Genomic DNA, 23,241 nt, shown 5'->3' on the forward strand with positions numbered 1-23,241 from the left:
TGAAGACACTCTCAGGGATTGAGTCTGATGTAAACAACACCAAAGCCCTGAGAGGGTCATTAAAGTTTTCCTATTCCAGTTATGGAGAAAGATTTCAAAGAATTTGTCAGAAACAGATATTCCTATTTTAAAGCATGTATTTTTCTTTTATTTCTCTTTAGAGCAGAGGTGATTGCAGCATTCTGTGATTGATATTGACCCAGGGTCTCTCCTCAGCAGCTCTGGCCTGCTCACAGAAGCTGTGCCTGGACCTCTGACCCAGTGTGGACAACCTTGCTCCACAGTGCCCAGCCCCATCCTGTCTGTCCTCATTCCCCTGGGACCTGCTGTGCTTGGAGAGCTGGCTGCACCCAGCCTAAGAGGGGTTTTCCCTTTTTGGAGTTTTTTGAAGCAATCTGAAACCCCTGAGTTTCCCCACTGCAAACAGACACACTGCTCAGGTGTGTTCCAGCCCCAGGTGCCACCAAAGCCACTGCAGAGCTGCCCTGGGCCAGCTGTGAGGGTGGATCATCAGCCCAAGCTGCACTGGGCCACTGCAAGGGGCTGTGGCCAAGGGCACTGCACTGACCCCACTGCTGGGTTTGGCTGCCATGGCCACCGTGAGAAATTAAACTGTCCTTGGAAACACTGGGGAGGACTGGGACATACTGGGGAACACTGGGAACGCTGTGGGAGACACTGGGACATACTGGGAGTGACACTGGGGGGATACTGGGACAAACTGGGGACACTGGGGACATTGTGGGGAAGACTTGGAGACACTGGGGCATCCTGTGGATGACATTGGGGGGAAACTGGGAGGGACTGGGAATGGACTCAGCTGTATTGGAGAGACTGGGCTATAATGGGAGAGATTGGAGGGACACTGGGGTTGTACTGGGTTCTACTTGGGATGAGCTGGGCTGTACTGGGGATGAAGTGGTCTGTACTGGGAGGGACTGGAGAGGTTGAATGGGCTCTTCCGGCATCAACTTTTGAGTCTCCCGCCCATCACTGCCCGAAGCCAATCAGCACCGGGATCGGTGTCTCGGGGGCGGTGCCTGGCGGCGCCGCCATTTTTCTTTTTGCCTACAACTCCCGTCATGCCCCACGGCCCTATTGAGCCCCATTGCAGCCGGGACTACAATGCCCGTCATGCCCCGCGCTCCACAGAACCCCGGGATCTCCCCCCATCTGTCCTATAAGTGTCCCCCAGACGCTCCAGGATCCCTCAGTGCCCCCTCAGCGCCCATTCCGGACCCCTAAAAGCATCCCCAGATCCCCTGAGTGCTCCCAACCCCACAGATGCCCCGTACAGCCACTTCTGGGAATTCATCTCCTCTCATCCCCCGCGGCACCAGAGCCCCTCAGAACACAGTCCCGCGCTTAAAACTCCTGCCGTGCCCCGCGCCCTAAAGAGCCCGGTTAGAGCTCCCCGAGCTTCCCACAAGGGCTGCCGAACCTCTTAGTTTTCCCCGAGGACCTCAAGTTGGGGCTCGGACGCAAAAGTGTCCCCCAAGAGCCTTCCCGAACTCTCAAACGCCGCGTTCCAACCACTTCCGGGACTCCAGCTCCCATCATGCTCCGCGGTGCGCCGCCAGCGCTATTCCAGCCGGGACTTCATCTCCCGTCATGCCCCGCGCCCCTCCGAGAGCCATTGCAGCTGCGCCTCGAATTCCCGTGATGCTCCGCGGCCCTGTTAAACTGTATTAGACCCGCGCCTTCAACTCCCATCACCCCCCGCGCCCCAGAGAGCCCCTTTGGAGCCCCCCAAGGACCCCCCCGGACGCCGAAGGGCCCCAAATTCCCCTCCCTGACCTCCAAGGGCCCCCCTGGACCCCCAAGTGCTGCCCCGGACCCCGAACTGGCCCTCAGAATCCCTGAGTGCCCCGTCCAAGTGCCCACCCAGCTTCCCCAAGTGTCCTCCAGACCCTCAAGTTCTCCCTGAATTCCCTCCCCAGACCCAAAACTGCCCCAAATGTGCCCCAGAAATGGCTCCAGGGACCCCAAAGTGCCTCCTCCTGACCATATGCGAAAAAAAGATGATAAAAATGATGGCAAAAGGTCTACAAAGAATATTAGTTACCATAAAGAGGAAGAAATAAATACCCAATAGAGCTTAATGAATTAATGAAGGGGATGTGTTACTTAAAATGACCAATAATTTTCTGTGTTGCTAAAAGTGTATCGATATTTTAATATAAATATAAAAATTAGGTAATTAAAATTGAATAATACTATCAGGATAATATAATTATCCTTTTATTAATTATTTAATTTTATTTATAAGGAAAAAGGATTAAATTTTTTTTATGTTTAGGGATGTCAGTCCCAGGCGGGCGATGTCAGACATGCTAAGGCTGGGGGTGAGGAGCAGCTTGTCCAAACATGCTCAGCCTGCAAGGGGCTCATTCTTCTCATTGCCCAGACCTCCTAAGGAGACATTCCGCATCAAGATCACCTGGGGAATGCTTCCCTCCCCTTTTCTCTGAAATGAAAAGTAAAAAAATATTCCCTTGACTAAAACCAAAAATCATGAGGTGCACTTTGAAATCTCCCTCCTGAAGAGAACTCCAAACTGACTCCAAACACTGCTCAAGGCCTGGAGACTCAAAGGCAATGGAAGGGAGACAGCTCCTGAGGGCTTTCTGTATTTTAATCAGCCCCACGCTGGATTTGGGGCTGGGTCCAGAAGCCTCAGGCACGGAGAGAAGGATGAAGAAGCTGCTCAAGGAGTCAGCAGCAAAACTCCAAGTGCCTTGGAGCATGGCTGGGCCCCAGTGAGGGCAGGCAATGCCAAAGGCTGCCCAGGGCCTGGTGAGAGCAGATCCTTGAGGCCAGGATTACAGGGAGCCCAAGGCTCTGAGCAGGGAACTGCAATGCTGAGCAAGGCCTGGCTTGGCTGCAGGAAGCAGAAAGGCCAAGGCCTGAGCCCAGCCTGGGCCAGCAGGGCCTGTCCCTCACGGCTGCCTCGGGGCTCTTGGTGGGCCAGGGGGATGTGAGGGGCAGCAAGGACAAATGGCATCAACCTGCAGCCCCTGCCAGCCTCCCCAGGGAGGCCGAGGGAGAAGCAAAGTGCAGCCCCTGCCAGGAAAGTTCCTCCTGTGGGGCCTCCAGAGGCGCTGCCCGAGCCCAGGGCACAAAGGCCTGGGTGCCTGTGGCCCTGCCAGCCCTGCCCAGCCCTTGGCCATCTGTCCTGCAGGCTGTGGCCCCTGGGCGTGCTGCTCCTCTGCCCTGGCCGGCTGCACTCGCCCATCTTGCTGTCCCCCAGCATTTCTCACCCAGCGTTTCTGTGCCCTCCCTGGGCTCCCTGCACCCAGCGCTGCCGGCTCCTGGCACACAGAGCCCGGCCATGGCCCAGCCTCACGCTGTAACACCTGCAGCACCAACATTCTGCCCTGCAAGGGACTTTGCTTTCTCCTCAGCTCCAGCCAGAACCTTCCTGAAATAAATAGAGCAGGAGATCTTTTTCCTTTTTAATGCCTTTATTAAAAATTAGCTTGGGTGGGGAGAACCAACAGGTCGCGCTTATGCCACCACTGCTGCCAGGAATGGCATGGAGGAGGAGGAAGAGTGCAGCTTTGTCTGTTGGTCTGCAGGCAGACCTGAGGCTTCCGTCCTCACGAGAGCACCAGGAGATTCCCGGTTTTTCAATTTGACATTTGTCATCTTCTTTCTAGCTGACATCTTTTTAGGTTAGGGTGAGGGGTAAAAAGGGTCTTAGTGGACACTGGATTCTGTTCCTCACGTCTAGGCATCATTCAGTCTCTTAATTCCATGGTGGCTCATTGTTTTTCATGGTTTTTCCTGCTAGATTTGGTGAGGGGTTTTCTCATTTGCATGCCAACCCCAATGTCACCCCTTCCTCACAGTCCCGGGTGCCATCTTCCAGGAAGCAGCAGGGTGATGCTCTACAAAGGGGAGTTTTAACCATCAACAAGGTAATTAAAGGAAAACTATTACCAACAGGGGATTACAACATGAAATTATTAACAACAAATAGTTATAACTCCAACTTGGTAGCAATTGTTTTAACTTGTGAACTCTGCAACCTTTTAAAAAAAGGGACAACTTTTCTACTCATAACAGTCCCCCCTCTTTTTCTTTGATCAGGTTTAACCTTAAGCTCGCATCAACTTGCAATTTCAACTTGCAATTCTATGCAAGGAGCATAGCATTTCCTTAAGTTTTTTATTGATTATAAATTTCTTCAGCGTTCTGGTAATCATGGTCACTTAACTTTATTACCTTTTCTGGTTTCTTCAGGTTAATTTCTTCAGAGATCCCTAGATTTGTCTGCATGGCAGATATTACCATTTTTAATTAAGCAGGGAAGTAAGCATGATAAAAAGAGCAAACCAGCAAGTGTACACACAGTGAAGAAAGCTACCTTTTTCCACCAATCTCCTTTGAAAGTCCATAGGTTATCCCACTAAGTGGAATCAAGTGTACGAGTCTGTTCTTGGTTACTTACATATGCTAGTTTTTTTATTTCATTTGAGATGTTTCTAATGATTGCACTCTTCATCTCTAATACTGCCTGGAGCCTGATGATTCTGTTTAGCATAGATATCAGGTTCCAATAAGCCCAGGACTCATCTTGAGCCCAGGTGGCTGGGCCATAAGTCTTGATAATTTTTCTTGGGATCCGAACCTGGATCTTACAATTTTGGATTCCCCCAATTTCTATTGCACTTTGCCCCCTCCATTTGGTTTTTCTTAAATCATCGTATATAGGAACTCCTAAACTTGATCCAGATTCTTTAGGTAATAAAAAGAAAGCTGGTTTTATCATTCCAATGGTGCAACTGCCAGACCAGTCTCCTGGCAATTTAGTGTATGCTGTAGTACCACAGATCCAAAACAGGTGTTTAGGGGCCCCCCAAAATGTATGCTTAGGTTCTGTTGGAGATTCCCAATATTTAGAAACGGCTTTCATTCCCCAAAAGGGGTTTATCCCTTCTTCAGTATACTCATAAAATTCATATGCTTCATGGTAGATACACTTGTTCTTTTCTTTTCTTTCAACAGACCAAAATCTATTTGGATCTCTTGGGATCCACCGGGTAGCAGAGTTCTTTACTGCTAAATGCCTTTTACAGACCATTCTTTTTACTGGTGTACTGTACCCCTTAATACTAAATTAATACTAAATTCTGAGTTATTCTGTATCCAGTTACAGATTTCTAATAGCCTTAGATTAATCTTCTCCCATGGCCAAATTTTGGTCATCTGGGTACAAACTCGACAATCAGTTAAATTTAGTTTGTGGCTAACTTTTTTCACTGAATCTATGAATAGGTTCTTACCCCGGGGTATCTCTAAATGGTCTTGTTCTCTTATTGCTTTTACTGTCCCTTTCTCTTTGACCTGATGTACCAGGCTTGCTTCAGTAGCATCACATTCAAGCACAACCAGGTTTCTCCTACAGGGCACTGTCCAAGGAGTTGCTGCCTAAAAGTGGTGGTATTCTGGACTATCCAATACATTGGGGGAGGTTAACACAATTCGGGTTAGAATTGGTGTGGACTCTGGACAAGGAGCTCACTTCTTCCTCCTCATAGAGGGGTTGGTAGCACTCACTGCACGGCTCTCTTGGGCTCCCCAGAGCACCATCAGCAATTAGAGCCATCATTACTGCTCTTCCCAACAATCTGGTATGGGTCATCTGGCACGACCGGCCCACCCGGCCTTGCCTCTTGGGGAACTTTACCAAGAAGAAGCTTCCAAGCTCTTTAGAGTCCCTTCTACCCGCTTCTCTGGTTAAACTTCTCTTGGTCCGTTCCTTACTCATTTTGGTTTCTCTTAGGGGAGTGGTCTGTAGAGGATTAACCTGGAGTCTTTGGAACTAAACTGGGGGAACTTGAACAGAATTACTTATTAACAGTCTTTAACTTTTTACAAACTTATTTTAAGCACAGAACTGTCTTATAACACTTTAAGATAAGGTATGGTTTTGATACCAAACTCTTTTCTTATTCAGTTCATCAGTCTTTTGGGCTCTTCCTTTTGAGAGTCAACTTTAAGTCTTTTGGTCCTTTTGATAATGGTATACTCAGGTGAATTAACTCGTGATGTGGTTGACTCCCGTCCTGAGTTACGGGGTGAGCCATGTGGAATCCAGTCCAATGCTAGGGGGTGAAACTGACATTGAATCTGGCCCAATGCCAGAGGGTGAGTGGTGTGGAGTCTGGTCCAATCCCAGAGGGTGAGTGGTGTGGAGTCTGGTCCAATGCCAGAGGGAGAGTGGTGTGGAGTCTGGTCCAATCCCAGAGGGAGAGTGGTGTGGAGTCCGGTCCAATCCCAGAGGGAGAGTGGTGTGGAGTCTGGTCCAATGCCAGGGCGTGAAACTGATGTTGAATCTTGGTCCAATGCCAGGGGGTGAGAGTGGTGTGGAATCTGATGATGTGGGTCCAACGTTTTCCTCTGGTCCGCACAGTCGAATTAGCAATGAGGAGTACCTGAAAGGGGCTTTCAAATATAGGCATTAATGGTCTACTATGATTTTATCAAAACCCAATTTCTTGGGTTAATGTTATGTATAATTTGTTAATTTCCCTTTTTCCATAGCTTGCATGTTTCTCTCATCAATTTCTGCCTACTCTGTATTTTGCAAGGAGTTGTATTTCTGTTAGCTAACTTAACTCCCAAAGGGCTATCTTGGGGGTATCTTTTCTAGCATGCTTTTATTCTCCCATTTTTCTTGGCATCTAACTTACTTGTTTTCTGTTCAATTTTCAAGATCTTATCTATTCATCCCCTGCCTCTGTTTCTCACTTTCACTAACAGCTTAAATACCACTTTTCTTTCAACCCCTTGCATCTAAAACAAACTATTTCCCCACACTGCTTTTCAACACAATACACCTCCATCCAAGGAGATGTGGTAGAACTTACAATGCACAATCCACATTACCTATACTTTAATTCGTCTACATTCACTCACTTTTATTTCTCATTCACCTTCACACATTCCTTCACACCCTCAAGACACAAAGTGGATCTTTATTGCCAGAAAATCACGGGTCCCTGTGGCCCCCCCTCGCCTTGGGGTTGGCCTCCAGCTCTCAGTATCTCCGGGCCTTCTGGAAGGGCCCTGGCTCTGCTGCCTCCGGTGCCCGTTCACCTGTGAGGCTGCCTGCGTGTCACTCACGCTCTTACAGCTACGGCCCCCTCACACACCAGGGAACACTGGTCTGGTTTGCAGGTCACACACACTCTTTCTACTGCCCCCTTCCCACCTGCCCGGGAAGTTGAGGCTGACTTTGTTTGTGACTCACTCTCACACAGACAACAAGACAACAATAAGGTACCTTTTACTTTCACATCACTTATTACAAGCTCAGTGCTACTGTCCAGTCCTAGTGCTATTGGATATCCTTCTACCTAGCTGTTTTTGTCTAACCTCAGATGTTTTTGGGTATTTTACTATACTTTTTGGTACTTTGTTGAGACAGGACTTATCTGCTCCTGTATCCAACCAAAAATTCAAATTCTTCATTTAGGGGTCCCACCTCAATGTTTACCAAGGGCTTTTCTAGATGTTGCATCAGGTCCCCTAAAGTGTAAAGCCCCTGACACCTTTAATCATCACCTCTAAGAACCCTCTCCAAGGCTTCTTGTTCCCTGGCTATTGCCTCATCGAGACTGAGCTTTCTACAAAACTTCCTGACGTCTCCTGCCTCTCCACAATAATAGCAGTGTCATTCACTCAAAGGGACTTGAGGTCTCTCTATCTCTCTTGTACCTGACAATCCTGGCCTATCTTTGCCTCCTCCTGGTTGTGGACCCACCCACCCCACACTTTCTTTAGCTATGGCAACCATGATCTTGGCCTTGGCCTTTGCTTTTTCTTCATCTCTCCTTAAATACACTTTCAATGCTTCTCTTAATAAGTCATTTCTGTCCTTCTCTTGCCAATCTTCGATTTTTCCAGTTTTCTCTGTATATCTGGCCAAGATTTGGTAACAAATTGGACTTTTAGTAGCACTTGGCCTTCTGTGGTGTCTGGGTCTATTCTAGAGTACGATTGGAAGTTCTGCTTTGGGCGATTAAGCCAAGCAGCAGGAGCTTCATCCTTCTCTTGTGCCCCCTCAAATGCCAATTTGGTATTAGTTCCTTTGGGAACTGACTCTTTGATCCCTGAATTATCAAAGACCTATATTCCATCATGGCCTTCCTCCCTTCCTTCTGGTTAGGGTTCCAGCTGGGATCTGTCAGTGGCAATTTCTGTTCACCTGATGGCACTTGGGGTCCTGGACAGTTCTCTTTCTGCCAAATTCTTATGCCAGCCGCCCTAATCATCTGGACCTCTTCTGGGGAAAATAATATATTTAGAATGGAATTCATCTCCCCCCAAGTGTAGATATTTGGGCCTAAGAATTGATCCACTTGGTTGGCTATGCCCACTGGGTCCTCAGCTAAATTCCCTAACTCTTTCTTGAATCTTCTCACCTCAGAAGCCGTTAGAGGAGCATTCACAAAGCCAACACCTCCCACTACTACTCCCATAGGAACTTCTCTGAGGGGGAAAAAGTCTCTCTGCCTTGGAGGTCTTGGATCTGGTACTACAGTACGGCCCATCTTCAGACGCCATGCTACTAGTTTGAGGGATATCAGGGTTACCCTGAACTTTCTGCAGATCAGCAGGTGTATTTGGTGATAGCTGTTTACTGGGCAAGGAGACATTTGTGTCCCAACTAGGAGGAGGTAAAGGGACAGCAATAGGAGGGGGAGAAGAGCTTGGGTATGTATTAAGTGGAGCTGGAGAAGGGGTGGAGAATGCAGCAGGTGGAGTAGGCAGGCACTTGTGGTGGTGCAGAAGGAACCGGAGGAGCCGAAGGGGGTGGTGAGGGAGTGGTTACTAGGGGAGATACTGGGTCTACCATAGGGGAAGCCTAAGAGGTAGAAGGAGGAATTTGAGCAGGCGGTAATGAGATGGCAGCCGGGGGAAGAACCGGACCTGCCATTTGAGGTGCCCGAGGAAGAGGATTATAAGGTGGAGGGGCAGGAGGCAAATAATCCAGGGGGTCCCATCTTTTACCAATTCCAGCATCCTCTCCTTCATTCCCCTCTTTCTTCTTCTGTACCTTTGCACCCCTTCATCCCCAACAGCGTTCTTTAACCAGCAAGCTACATACAATAATTGCTCAGGATCGGTATCTCCTCGGGCTGTCAGACAATGACTCAGTTGTTGGCTCATCCACTTGTCCCTTGTCCCACACCAAGGCCATCCTCCTTGCACCTCTAATTCTGGCCAGACTTAGTGGATCATCTTCACCTTATCTAATCCCTCTGCGGACTCTATAGAATGCCATTTCTCTAACAGTTCCCCCAAGGGGCTATTGGGAGGTATATTCCTCAGTCTCTTGCCTGTCTTTTTACTATTACACCCTCCCATTTTTCAGGTCTCAACAGAAAAAAATCCCAAAGGTGCCTCTACTGACAGGTAATCTCAAGAAAAATTTATTTTCCTGATGCTCAGGATTTTACACTGAAACTGCCTGATCTCTAGATTGCCTAACTTTACTAATGTCAGGTCTTATATCTATCAGGACTTGAAAACACAAAACCCTGGCGTAAGAAGCCGGTTCGTGCCTGACTCCCCTCTGCCAGGAAAAACAACTGCCTGATTTCTAGTTTGCCTAACCTTCCAAATGTCAGGCCTCACCATATCAGGACTTAAAAACAAACCCCATCTTCCTTCGCTGGGATTTGTGCCTGACCCCTTTGTCAGGACTGAATTTGCCTGCAGGGCTTGTGAGCTTGCCCGAACCCTCCTTGGGACTTGCAATCTGCCTGACTTCCCTCTGTCAGGCCTTTTGGGGGTGCGTGGCACTCATACAACTATTTCCTCCACACGCCCGGAGGGGGGGCCTCTCTCCCCCTTAGGAGACGACTCACTCACGCTGATTCCATGCGCTTCCCCTGTTCCCGGCCGGGCCCTTCGCAGGAGTCCGGAAACGCGGCACTGAGGGGTCCACTCTCGCTCCGAGGGTCCGGCCTCGTCTCACTCACACACACACTCGCTCCTCTCCTACTCCCGCCACCGGATTTCTCACCAGTCCGGAGCTCCTCAGCGTCACTGGTCCCAAGCCGATCTCTCTGGTCCTGATGGCCAGCTGTCCTCGAGGTCCAAGATGGCCAGTCCCGGTGTCCTCTTCTGGCGTGGCTATCCCGGACAAGACCCCAGCTGAAATAAACAGGGCAGGGGAGCATTTCTGCTTTTAATGCCTTTATTAAAAGTGATCAGCTCAAGATTGGGAAGCTCGACAGGTCTGCAGTCTCCATTGTCCTTCCCAGGGTGACTCAGAGGAGGAGGATCTGCGCAGCTTTGTCCATTAGGGGCAGACCTGGGGGTCCAGTCCCTGTGGGAGCATTTTGGGCATGACCCAGATGTTGAACTCTACAGCATTTTTCTCTCTCTCTGGGTCCCGGTTTGAGAGGATTTTCTGCTCAGGGTGAGGGGCAACGAAGGTTGTCAGCATCTCTGCAGGCTCAGCACTCTGTTCCTCATGTCCAGACATCACTCCAATTTCCCAACTCTATATTGGCTCTTTGTTTTGGGGGTCTTTTCAGTAAGTTTGGAGTAGTAGCCTCTCATGGCATGCTGGTCCTGAGGTTATTTTGCATGCCCCCTTCCTACCTCTTGTCCCTTCTCCTCACTGTCTGGGGAGGTCCCCTCCCTTCACTGTCTCAGTGGAAGAGCCATTAACTTAGCCCTAGCCAGGGCCTTTACTGATACAGAAAAAAGAACCATTAATGACAATGACTCATAATTATCATAACAAACAGGTAGCACTTTAGCAGCAACACTGGTATGACTAGTTTTTGCAACTTTTTTCTCCGAAAAAAAATTGGCAGAGTTTTTGCTTATAAACACTCCTGAGCCTCTTCTCCAGTATGAACAAACCCAGCTCCCTCAGCTACTCCTCATGGGCCATGTTTTCTAGAGCCTTCGTGAGCCTTGCTGCCCTTCTCTGGCCACACTCAGCCCCTCAATGTCCTTTTTCCCGAGGGGCCCAGAGCTGGACACAGCACTCGAGGTGTGGCCTCAGCAGTGCCCAGCACAGAGGGGCAGGCGCTGCCTGCTCCTGCTGCCCACACTGCTGCTGATCCAGGCCAGGTGCCATTGGCCTCTTGCCCCCTTGGGCACACTTTGGCTCACCCTGAGGCGGCTGGGGACCTGCAGGATGGGCCACTTGGCCTTGTGGAACCTCACGCCCCTGTCCTTGGCCCATTGATCGAGTCTGTCCAAGTCTCACTGCAGAGCCTTCCCGTCCTCCAGTAGATCCACACTCCCACCCAACTGGGCATCTGCAGATTTACTGAGGGTGCTCTCAATGCCCTCCTCCAGATCATCAATAAAGATGTTAACCAGGACCAGCCCCAAAACGGAGCCCTGGAGAACACATTTCAATGCAGCTCAGGTTGCATAGTCTGCAGTTGGAGGCTGCAATCCCCCCACAACAGAAAGAGCTGCCATCCCTTGGCATTGGCCACACACACAGGTGCAGGAAAAAAACCTTTTACTAGGTGAATATGGCTGACAGAACTGAGCTCTCAGGCACACCCTCCCTTTCCCTAATGACCCTGAACTCAAGAAAAGGGATTTCACCTTCCAGCTCTTTGCACCATTGGATCCTCACACCATCCGAGCTCCACCAGCCTCTCTCATCCTTTTGCGCCTTCTCCCCACTCAAGCTGATGAGCAGCTTTGATAAGAAAAAATGCAGTTCTGCTGCCAACAGGGTGAGCCAATTTGCAAATGCAACTTACCCTGCCAAAAACAGCTACTGCCTTTTTCTTTCAGAGGCGAGTCATCAGAAGGAATGAAAATGTGTTGCATTTTAAACCAAAGAGGGAAAGAAAGGAAAGCACTCACAGAGGATTTGGCAAAGCCAAGAGATGCCAGTGTGGCTTATCCTGTTGACTGCTCAGTTATTGCAGCCCTTTGCTACTTTACCATTTGTCTTGTTTGGAGATTGTGCTCAGATCATTCAGTTATGGGTGCAGGAGAAATTTAAAAAATCATAGCTGATTGCAAAAGAATACAACTTAGGAAAATTTAAAGAGATTGTGAAGTACTTACATCAGGGTGATGACAGTTACCACATAGAGACCAAAAAAAGCCCTTTTAACAAAACTTCATTTCTATCCTTGTTCCTCAAGCTCTACTATCCATTTCTCTGGCTGATGTAGTATAATGTCAAAGTACTGTTCAATATCTTTTATTGTTTATACTTTGCAACACTTGTGTTTCCTAAAAGCTCTGGGTATTTTTTAGTTTGAAAAAAAGATCTATTATTTTGGTAGCAACATTGCAGTTCTGTGTTTCCTTTTGGTACTCAGCTGAAGAAATAAAGAAAAAAAAAAAGAGCAGAAAAAATAGGTGCATAGGTGGATCATAGATCACAGGGAGCACAGGTACAGGAGATGAGTACATTACTACTGCCCCTGCTTAAGAGCATCTCTCACAAAAAGCAGACTGGCTACACTGTCCCAACTCCATCATTTCAACTCTCCATGACTTGTTTCTTGCTTTGCAAAGCTGAGCTGATCCATTTTTACCTAATATGAATAACAACTAGTCATACACACTTACAGTTCTCTTGTGTTACTGCAACAGCTCTAGGTGCCCTTCGAATTCTTTAGGGCAATTGTAATGACATCCCTGAATTTAAACAGGTTCAAGATATTATTTGTAGCTTACTCTTGAAGGTAATTTGTAGCAAAAGTCAAAAAATTATTGCAGATGGTCAGTAACTGGACTGTTATGTGTATGGGATGCACACGATGATTTAAGTACTGCTTCATTCTGTGTGACTCCAGGCTTTGAGAAAGAGTAATCCCACTTGGCATTTGGGCTCCCTTTGGTCTCAGGAATTATGGATCCAGAGTAACTTGTTAGAAGCTTGTGAAAAAATGTCTCTGAAGTTTACAGCAGAGCTGAAGTGTACAGAAGGATGAGAATTCAATGAATAATTCAATGAATACTAAGTTTGAAAAGCATATCCAGTTATCCTACTGGCTATGTCCAGTTACTATCCACTGTTACAGTACAGTGCACAATATCACCAGGAAAATTGTGAATGTCATCTTCAGACCGATCTATTAACACGTTTTGGTTTTGATCAAAGTTACTTTCTACAAATTACCAAGCTGTTTTGCCTTTTTGAGGCTCTTGCTTTTTTTGTGTTAAGTATTTACATGTCTAACACAGGTGGCTCCTCTGTCTTGGTTTGGAAAGACAGGTGTTTGCTAAGGAAGGCAGGAGCCTTTCTTGAAATGGAAAAATGTAAATCCCTTCCTTCTGAATTGTTATGAATTTTAAATTAAGGGGGGCTCTCAGGTAAAAATATGGGAGCAGGAATAACAGTTCTTTATTAGGGAAGAAAATAAAAAGACAAAATAAACAATGCAGTAAACCAAAACAGCACTGACAGAGTCAGAATACAACCTGACACCCTGTGGGTCAGGGTGTTGGTAGCAGTCCAATTGGAATTGTGGCTGCAGCCCTCCTGGAGTGTCAGGTGTGGTTCTGTTGGAGCAGGGATCCTGTAGAAAGGTGTAGTCTTCCTCTGAAGATCCAGTGGAAGAGGCAGCTGCTGTTCTTCTGGGAAATCCAGTGGAGAAGCTGTGCTGGTGTTCCAGAATTTCAAGATTATATCCGGGTAGGAATGCTTGGCTCCTCCCTCTGGGCGGAGCATCTCCCAATGGGATGCTGTAGTTCTTATCAGCCATGCAGTGACATTCAATAGCCCATTATCAGCAGATGTCTCCCCTGGAGGGAGGATTGGCTGTGGAAGAGATAAGGAAAACTGCCCAATTAACAGAAGACAACTGGCATACAGGTGGCAAATAGAATCCATACTGCTTGGCAATCTAGTATATCCTGAATCTGATCAAGGAACCAAAAAGGAGCTTTTGATTTTCTAAGCTGAGGTCTGTTTTGCCTGTTTCTGAAGCTGCAGTCCAAGAGCAGTGACAGAAAGCTTGCTGCTCTGGGAGCATGCTTCTAGCTTGAATTTAGGCCTGAAGGCATTGTACCAATTTACAGCTCTTACAAGAGCTCTGTCACTGCACAGAATTTCCATAGGCATTACAACACAAAGAACTCCCTTTCCCCCCACAAGCTCTTGATGCAGCTTTCTGTCCCACCCTGGTTATGTCCTCGGTGAGGGGCCTTTCTGCAAAAGGAGAAGGATACTCTTTAGCATAATTGTGTTTTCTGTGGAGTGTTTTATCATAGTCTATTAATATTCCCTTTTCCTCAGTTCCATAGCTGCTTACTACTTTCTAACTCATTGATTTTAATCAATGGAGGAGGGCTGTTCCAAGGTTATGGAACAGATTACCTTGAGTGCCATCACAGGGCACCCACAGGATGGCCCAGGGATCAGAGCCAGCCAGTGTGGATTTCAATATCTGCACTGATGATCTGCATGAGGGGACTGAGTCCAGCATCAGCCAATCTGCAGATGTCACCAAGCTGGGTGTGAGTGTGGATCTGCTGGAGGGTAGGAGGGCTCTGCAGAGGGACCTGGACAGGCTGGATCCAGGGCCCAAATCCAGCAAGGTGAGGTTGAACAAGACCAAGTGCTGGCTCCTGCACTTTGGCCACAACAACCCCTGCAGTGCTACAGGCTGGGGACAGAGGGGCTGGAGAGCGGCCAGGCAGAAAGGGACCTGGGGGCACTGATGGACAGCAGGCTGGACATGAGCCAGCAGTGTGCCCAGGTGGGCAAGAAGGCCAATGGCTCCTGGCCTGGATCAGGAATGGTGTGGCCAGCAGGAGCAGGGCAGGGATTCTTGCCCTGCATCGGCACTGGTGAGGCCACACCTCGAGTGCTGTGTGCAGTTCTGGGCCCCCAATTTAGGAAGGACATGGAGGGGCTGGAGCATGTCCAGAGAAGGGCAACAAGGCTGGTGAGGGGTCTGGAACACAAGTCCTGTGAGGAGCGGCTGAGGGAGCTGGGATTGTTTATCCTGGAGAAGAGGAGGCTCAGGGAGACAAGGTGGTGTCAGGGCTCAGGTTGGACTTGATGATCTCCAAGGTTTTTTCCAACCTTGCTGATTCTGTGATTCTCTGGAACCACCCTTGGAGCAGTTGCAGGAGGAGCCCTGGGCCTCCTCTTCAGCAGCTCCAGCAGCCCAGGTCCCTCAGCTTCTCCTGGCAGCCCCAAAGCCCATCCTGTCAGTCCTGCAGAGCCTCTGCAGCCCCTCCTCAGTGCCCAGAACAGGGAGCCCCAGAGGCAGACACAGCAGCCCAGATGTGCCCCCCTGGCCTGGGGTGGCTCTGGCAAGGGAGCAGCAGCAGGCACTGCAGGAGCCTGCAGACAATTCCTGCAGCACTTGTAGGATGATCCTGCTGCCCAAGGGACGTTCCCATGGGGCCAAGTCAGGAACTGCAATGGGGAGTGGGGCCAGAGAGGAAAGGGCAAACAGGGATGGGCTGTTTGCAGGGGAGGGAAGAGTGATGGGCAATAGGAAGAAATCTGGATCAGGAAAGAGGAAAGAAAGCAAAGGTGAAGCCAAGGAAATGCTCAGGGCAGTTTGGGGGTGGCTGCCAGGCAGCCCTGGCTCTGAGCAACAGCATCTGCAGTGGGACAGGAAACTCCCAGCTGATGGGAACAAACTTTCTGGCTGACTGCAGAGGCCAGGACAAAGCTGAGTGGTTTCCCTGGTGTCCCCCAGCCCTTGCTGACCCCAGGGGCTGATGGCATTTGTGCTCCCTCAGGTTCATGTCCCCACAGCAACAGCATGGGGGTGCTGCCCCTGCTGTGTGCAATGCAAACAGGGGCTGCTGAGGCAGTGCTGCCGTGTCTGTGCCTGCAAGGATGGGGCACCTGTGTGAGCTGGGGGAGAGGCCAGGGCTGCAGAGGGGGGATGTTGTTGGCAGCTGCATGAGGACGCTCTGGGACGCTGCCCTGGGCTGTGCAGAGCACTGGGCATGGATCAGCCCCTGCTCTGCTGCTCCTTCCCGTCTGCCCCAGGGCCCTTGCAGAGCCCCAGCCATGCTGTTTGCCCCCAGCCTGCCCACGGCCAGCCTGGGGCTGCTCACAGGGCTTTTCTGTGCTGAGCATTGGCCTGGCCGTGTTCTTGAGAGAGCCTGGGCAAGGAGCCTGGAGCCCCCAGGCCCTGGGCTGAGGCGTCAGCGCTGCCCCAGCAGTGCCCATGGCCTGTCCCTGCTGCAGCCCCGGCACTGCCACCCCCAGGGCTGTGCCCGGCCCCGAGAGCACTCAGGCCCTGCAGCAACACCAGGGCCACCAGGGCAGCGGGGCAGGGCCACGGCAGCAGCACTGGCAACACCAAGTGCTGCTGCTGCTGCTGGGCACAGCTGCTGGGCCAGCACTGATCTGCCCCAGCTCTGCACACAGACATTGCTGCTGCAGCTCCAGAGAAGGCAACTAAAGGGCATCTGTGCAGAAAACTCTGCTGGGAGATCCTTTAGTTCCGTTAAAGCCTCCAAATGTGTAGCTCCTCATTGACACAGTCTGGGGCCACAGCAAAGGTGGAGATAAACGAAATGATAAAGGGCAGAAACACAGACCTTTATTATGACCATCACTGAAATCTAAAACAATGGAAAAAATAACCCAACAACCAAACCAACAAGAACTATTAAAGATGACTTTTGTTATATGTGATTTACAGAAAATTTTCCAGCAGTTTAATGTTTCTGAAATCGTCCAGTCATCATTTTGCACACTGCAGCCTTGAGCTCCTGGTTCCTCAGGCTGTAGATGAGGGGGTTCAGGGCTGGAGGCACCACTGAGTACAGAACTGAGAGTGTCAGATCCAGGGATGGGGAAGAGATGGAGGGGGGCTTCAGGTAGGAAAATATGCCAGTACTGACAAAGAGGGAGACCACAGCCAGGTGAGGGAGGCAGGTGGAAAAGGCTTTGTGCTGTCCCTGCTCAGAGGGGATCCTCAGCACAGCCCTGAAGATCTGCACATAGGAGAAAACAATGAACACAAAACAACCAAAACCTAAACAGACACCAAGCAATGAAATCCAAATTTTTCTGAAGGTGGAGTGTGAGCAGGAGAGCTTGAGGATCTGGGGAACCTCACAGAAGAACTGGCCCAGGGCATTGCCATGGCACAGGGGCAGGGAAAATGTATTGGCTGTGTGCAGCAAAGCATAGAGAAAGCCACTGGCCCAGGCAGCTGCTGCCATGTGGGCACAAGCTCTGCTGCCCAGGAGGGTCCCGTAGTGCAGGGGTTTGCAGATGGACACGTAGCGGTCGTAGCACATGATGGTCAGGAGGGAAAACTCTGTTCCAATGAAGAAGACAAACAGAAAGAGCTGTGCAGCACATGCTGAGTAGGAGATGGTGCTGGTGTCCCAGAGGGAATTGTGCATGGCTTTGGGGACAGTGGTGCAGATGGAGCCCAGGTCGCTGAGGGCCAGGTTGAGCAGGAAGAAGAACATGGGCATGTGCAGGTGGTGGCCGCAGGCTACGGCGCTGATGATGAGGCCGTTGCCCAGGAGGGCAGCCAGGGAGATGCCCAGCAAGAGGCAGAAGTGCAGGAGCTGCAGCTGCCGCGTGTCTGCCAATGCCAGCAGGAGGAAGTGCCTGATGGAGCTGCTGTTGGACATTCCTTCACTCTGGCCATGGTGGACTGTTGAAACAAGACATTGACAAGCTGGGTCCAACTTTTTGAGTCAGTCCTATGGATTTTGCATGGAATCCCCTCAAAATTACTTCTATTCTTGGGGGGGGGGGGGGGGGACTTTGCTAGAATTTTTTGAATGGGTGTTTTTGCGGCTGAGTTACTGATTCATCTTCAGCATTGCACTCAGGCTGAACACTGGGGAGAAAACAGAGGGAAAACAGGGTTCCCTGTGCCCCAGTGCGGTCAGACCTGCTGGTCCCCACACAGGGGCCTTTGATCATTACACCTCCCTCGATTTCAGGGTAATCAGACTTAAAATGTGCTTGAAAACAAAGTGGACTTTTGAAATGCTCCTGTTTTAAAACTAATTTTCTCGAAACTCTTTGCTCTCTCCCGGTGCAGCTGGACATGGAGGGATGCCAAGGGTTGGTCTGGCTCTCTGCTACCTGGAGTTGTGCCTGCTGGGAGCTGTTTCTCTCTATCCAAGCCTTGTCCCTGCCAGTGCTGCCAGAGCCCAGCCCAGCCCTGGGGGCTCAGCTCTGCCCTGCAGACCCCTCCCAGCACAGGGCACTGCCCAGGGGCATCTCCCTGGCAGCAGGGCCTTAAGGGCAGGCCAGACAAACAGAGATGCTGCAAGCCAAGGTGCTGCTGCTACTGTGTGTAGGGAGAGGAGGCTGAGGAGGCACTTTCTGAGGGAGATCTCAGGCCCATCTGCTGATGCCCAGGCTGACAGTGCAGGAGGCTCAGGGACACAGCCAAAGCTGACAGCCCCTTTCCCTTCCCTTTAGGAGAAAGCTGAGAGCAGCCCTGGCCATGCAGCACCATCTCCAGAGCACCATCCTCCAGGAGGAATCTGCCCTGATGGGGGGGGCTCCTTGCACCTGGAACTTCTCCCCTGCAGCATCCATGGGGAGCTGCCAGGCAGGCTGAGAGCTGCCCCTGGCAGGTGGCACATGCCCTGGGCTGGCCAAGAGCCCTGAGGGCTGCAGGAGCTGCTCTGCAGGACAGCCCTGGGCAGCCCTGGCTGCAGGAGCCGTCCTGCCCTGTCCCTCTGACGGTGCCCAGGGCAGCCCCGCTCTGCAGCACATCCTCCTCCCCTCCTCCTCCTGCTCCTCCTGTGCCACAGAGAAACTGGGAGAGTCCTCCTGACACATCCCCCAGGCTGTGGGGTCTGCTGGCTTCAGGAGATCCCTCCAGGAGCACAGGGGACATTGCGCTGCACCCACACACTCACCATGCACAGGGCTGTGAAGATCTTTCCCCAGGTGGAGTCTCAGCTCAATGTCTTCCCAATCCTGATTGCCTTCAGCCTGTCTCTGCCTGGCTCCTGTGCCCTCAGTGCCTGCAGGCAGAGCCCTCAGCCCTGCTGGGCTGGGAGAGGAGCTGGCCCTGGGAAGAGCTGTTCCTTTAAAGCTCAGCAGCACAGACACAGCACAAGGACTTTAATGAGCCTCTCGGGGATTTGGGGTTGTTTACATCAGACTCAGTCCCTGAGAGAGTCTTCAGAAAACTTCTCAACAACTCAAAATTAAATTGAAACACTGAAGTTTCTTGAAGTTTTAATGGGTTCCACTGAGGAACATGACTGAGAAAGTGTCCCCAGGTTCCAGTTAGAGCAGAACACTGGAGGCAGTGCTGACAGCTGGGGACAAACAAGGCCAAGGTGTCTCTGGTGCTGAGCAAAGCTGGATGTGTTTGAGGAATGCCAAGGGCCAAGGCCTGAGCCCCAGGGCCTGGCCAGGCAGATCCTGTCCCTCCCTCCTTGCTCAGGGCTCTTGCTGGGATGGGCACTGGCATGTGGGGATGTGCAATGCCAAGGGCAGGAGCATGGGGCGGCCCCTGCCAGGCTGCTGAGCAGGGACAAGGAGGCCATGAGGCCCCAGGCCTGCAAGGGTCACTTGTCTCCTGCTCCTGCCTCAGGCCCAGGCCCAGCAGCCATGGCCAAAGTGCTGCCCAAGTTGGCTCTGGCAGGGCTGTCTTGCAGCTGCTGCCCATGCCTGTGCCCTGTGCAGCCCAGGCTGTCCTACGGTGTCCCTGCCCCGTGCCTCTGTCCCTGCAGGCTGTCGGCATCCCCCGGCTGCCCCACCTGGCTGGGCCCTTCCTTTGCTGACAGCTCTGCCTCCTGCCTGCCTCTGCCTGCCCACACAAAGCCTTGCGCTGACCCAGATTTCTTCTGGGGGATGTGTTGCACCACAGCCCTCCCCTGTGAGGGAAATTCCTTTCTCTTTTTTCCTCATCTTGTCTTCCCCAGGTTCCCATAGCTTTGATTTTTTTCTTTCTCTGGCTGTTCTCTACCATGGTAAAATGATCCACCCTTCAGTCCCTCCCAGGGCTCTCCTCTGCTGTCCTCAGTCTCCACCCCACTGAGCACAGAGCTCCTCTGTCCCTGTACAGAGCTCATGTGCTTGAGGCCATGCGTGCCTGGACAAGAAGGACGGTTCTTTTCTACAGGAAGGAAACCACAGAGCCCCAGGGTTTTGAAGGCAGATCAGAGGCAGTCACCAGAGGCCAAGGCAAGCCAGACCTGTCTGTCCCTGCAGCTTTTGTCTGAAAGCAACCCTTGGATATTTGGGTAGTTTTAGAGGTGGAATTGCATTTCAGCCATGAGTGCCTGGACCAGAATGACAGTTCTTCTCCACAGGAAGGAAAGGGCAGAGCCCCAGTGTTGCAAAGGCTGGTTAGCAGCAGCTCCAAGGAGGCCAAGGCCAGCCAGACCTGTTTGTCTTGGCAGCTTTTGTTTGGGAGCAGTTCTTGGGTAGATGGAGTTTGGGAGGCCAAATCCCAGTTTTGTCCATGGGCACCTGGATGAGAAGGACAGTTCTTTTCCATAGGAAGGAGAGTACAGAGCCCCAGTGTTTCACAGGCAGATGAGAGCTGGCCCTCAGGAAGCCAAGGGAACCTAGACCGTCCTGGCAGCTTTTGTCTGGGAGCTATCCTTAGATATAAGAAATTTTGGAGGCAGATTCCAGATTTTGGCTATGGACACCTGAAAGATGATTTTTCCATGGAAAGAAAAGCTTGGCCCCCCTGTGTTTTGAAGGCAGATGAGAGGTGGCCTCCAAGATGCCAAGGCCACCCAAAGCTGTCTGTCCTGGCAGGTTTCATACAGGAATCATCCTTCGATATAATTGAATTTGGATGTAGAATCCCAATTTCAGCCATGAACCCCTGGAGGAGGAGAGTTCTTTCCCACAGGAAGGAAAGCACAGAAGTCCAGGGTTTTAGGGGCAGATGAGAAGCAACCCTCAACATGCCAAGGTCAGCGGGACCAGTCAGGCCAAGCCAACCAGAACTTTTCCATGTTCTTGGATCTTTGGGGCCCAGCAGCATCACAATTGCCCCTAGGTTCCATGAGGCCCCATAGTATCAAAACAGATCTTTGTTTCCATAAGTCCAGTGATATCACAGTGGTCTTTTGGGTCCCCATTGGCACAATGTCCCCTTGATTCCATGAGGCCTTGCAGTGTCAAAATGGTTTCCTTGGTTCCGTGGAACAGCGCAATGGCACAATGGTCCCTTGGTTCTATTGGGCTCCCCAGGATCGCAATGGACCTTTGGTTCCTCAGGGCATGGCTGTGGCACAGTGGCCCCTTGGTGCCATGGAGACTCAGGGTGCCAGATTTTTCTCATTGCTTTCACAAGTCCCTGCAGTGTCACAAAGAGCTCCTTGGTTCCACAAGGCCCTGCAGAGCCCCTTCATTCAACAAGGCTCAAAGTGCCAGAATGGTCTCCAGGATTCCATGAGGCCCTGCAGTGCCACAAGGGCACCTTGGGTCCATGAAGCCCTGAAGTACGGAATGGCCTCTTGATTCCATTGGGCCCCTCACTGTCACATCAGTTCACAGTTCCATGCAGTCTTGTAGTGTCACAATGGTCTCCTTGGTTCCAAAGAGTAAGAATGTCCCCATGGTCTCATGGAGCCCCACTACGATCCCCTTGATTCCATGAGGCCCTGCCGTGCTACAATGAGCCCTTGGTTAAACGAGGCCTTGCAGTGTCACAATGGCCCCTTGGTTCCAGTGGGTTCAGAAGTGTCCTAATGGTCTCCATGGTTCCATGAGGCCCCAGAATGTCATTATGGACTTTTGTTTGCAGTATGGAAACTCCATAAGTTTCCATACTGCCAACAAGTCTCCTTGGTTCCACAGTGTCATAAGTGACCCTGGGTTCCATGAGGTGCCTGGCCTCCCACAGCCTCTCAGAGACCCTTCTCCACCTCAAGGTCCCCAACGGCCCTTCATGGCCTCTCAGAGCCCCCCATGGCCCCTCACAGCCCCTCTCAGCCCCCCATGGCCCCTCACGGCCCCTCACGGCCCCTCACGGCCCCTCACAGCCCCAGGCCCGGGACTCCTCCCTGTAATAGGTTAATTTCTCAAGTTTGTTCATCAAAAGGAAAAGCCGATGAAAAACCACAAGATAAATATAACGGGCTAATATGTTGCAAAATGTCATAAGGCTTAAACCGCAATATGTCACAAGCTAATATGTTGAAAAGCTGAATATGCAATATGTAACTATATGCAGCCACACACCTATATATGGTAAAGGCTATTGCAGGGTCATCAAAACTCTGAGAGACAGGACAGGAGCCTTCCTCCAAATGACCACCAAAAGGCAGAAAAAGACCCCCTAGCAACTATCGGCGCAGACGCAGAAAACACCAGAAAATACACAACCACGATAGATAAAAGAGAGGCCTGAACAGCCGGGTGGGTGTGAGCCGTTGGTGGAGCGGAGACTCCCCGGCTGGACCCAGCCCAGTAATTTGCCTATTATTGTTTGCTCTGTCAATTAATAAATTACATTTCATTTGGACTCACTTGTCGGTGATTGGCTCCTCACCACAAATTATAACCCTCATGGCCCCTCACAGCCCTAGGCCTGGGGCTCCTCCCAAAGGAGAAGGGGTCAGGCCCTGCTTGTTCTCCTTTTATTTCGGTCCCTTCACAGCCACGAGTGCAGAAAGGCTGAAATGGAGCCTTTCCCCAGCGTTTCCCTCGGGGTTAACTGCGGGCTGAAGCTCTGTGCTGGCGCTGGCCCGAGCGCCACCATCCCTGCAGCTGCCAGGCCTTTGCTGTCCCCCCGTGTCCGTTCCCTGTCCCCGAGTCCCGCCCGGCTCTGGCAGCAGCAGCAGCCGCAGCACAGGGGGCGCCGGCCCAGCCCAGCCGGGGCTCCCGGCCAGGAGCAGCAGCAGCGCCGGCCCCTTCCCACCTGCTCCTGCCTCGGCTCCCAAGGGCTTTTTCCAGCTCAGTTCTGGACTAGAGCAGCAATCACCCACACACAGCCCTGACTCCTCAGGGCCCGCCTGTGCTGCCCTGAGCCAGCGCTCAGAGGAAGAAAGGATCGGGTTCCAGCGCTGTTTTCAGCACTGTTTTACTCACCCTGAGGTGACAGCAGGAGGCTGTTTCTGCCTTTGCCTTGGGAATTGGAGATCATGGCTGCTCTTGCCCCTCTTCTGCTTGCCACTTGAAATTTATCTGTAAAACTGCAATTGCCTTTTTTGATCAGCGCTACCCAGAGTGCTTTCATGACAGTGAATTTAGGAATCCTTAAAATCAGAGGGGTTTGAGAAAGCTGCAAAAGGCAGGCCTCAGAGACAGCAGAACTGGGATTAGAGCTAAGCGGTAGCCATAAGATTTGT

At 51.0% G+C, this 23,241-nt stretch overlaps 1 protein-coding gene across 1 annotated transcript; it reads right to left on the reverse strand.

The window, feature by feature from the left end:
• Window positions 1-16,650: 16,650 nt before the first annotated feature.
• Window positions 16,651-17,346, reverse strand: LOC139603667 (olfactory receptor 14C36-like). Its single transcript, XM_071454557.1, has one exon. It carries the CDS (start codon window positions 17,344-17,346, stop codon window positions 16,651-16,653), a length of 696 nt encoding a protein of 231 aa, XP_071310658.1.
• Between the last annotated feature and the right edge of the window lie 5,895 nt (window positions 17,347-23,241).

The sequence above is a fragment of the Agelaius tricolor genome, unplaced genomic scaffold, assembly GCF_023055355.1.
Source record: "Agelaius tricolor isolate 1412-34295 unplaced genomic scaffold, bAgeTri1.0.p SCAF_40, whole genome shotgun sequence".
NCBI lineage: Eukaryota > Metazoa > Chordata > Aves > Passeriformes > Icteridae > Agelaius > Agelaius tricolor.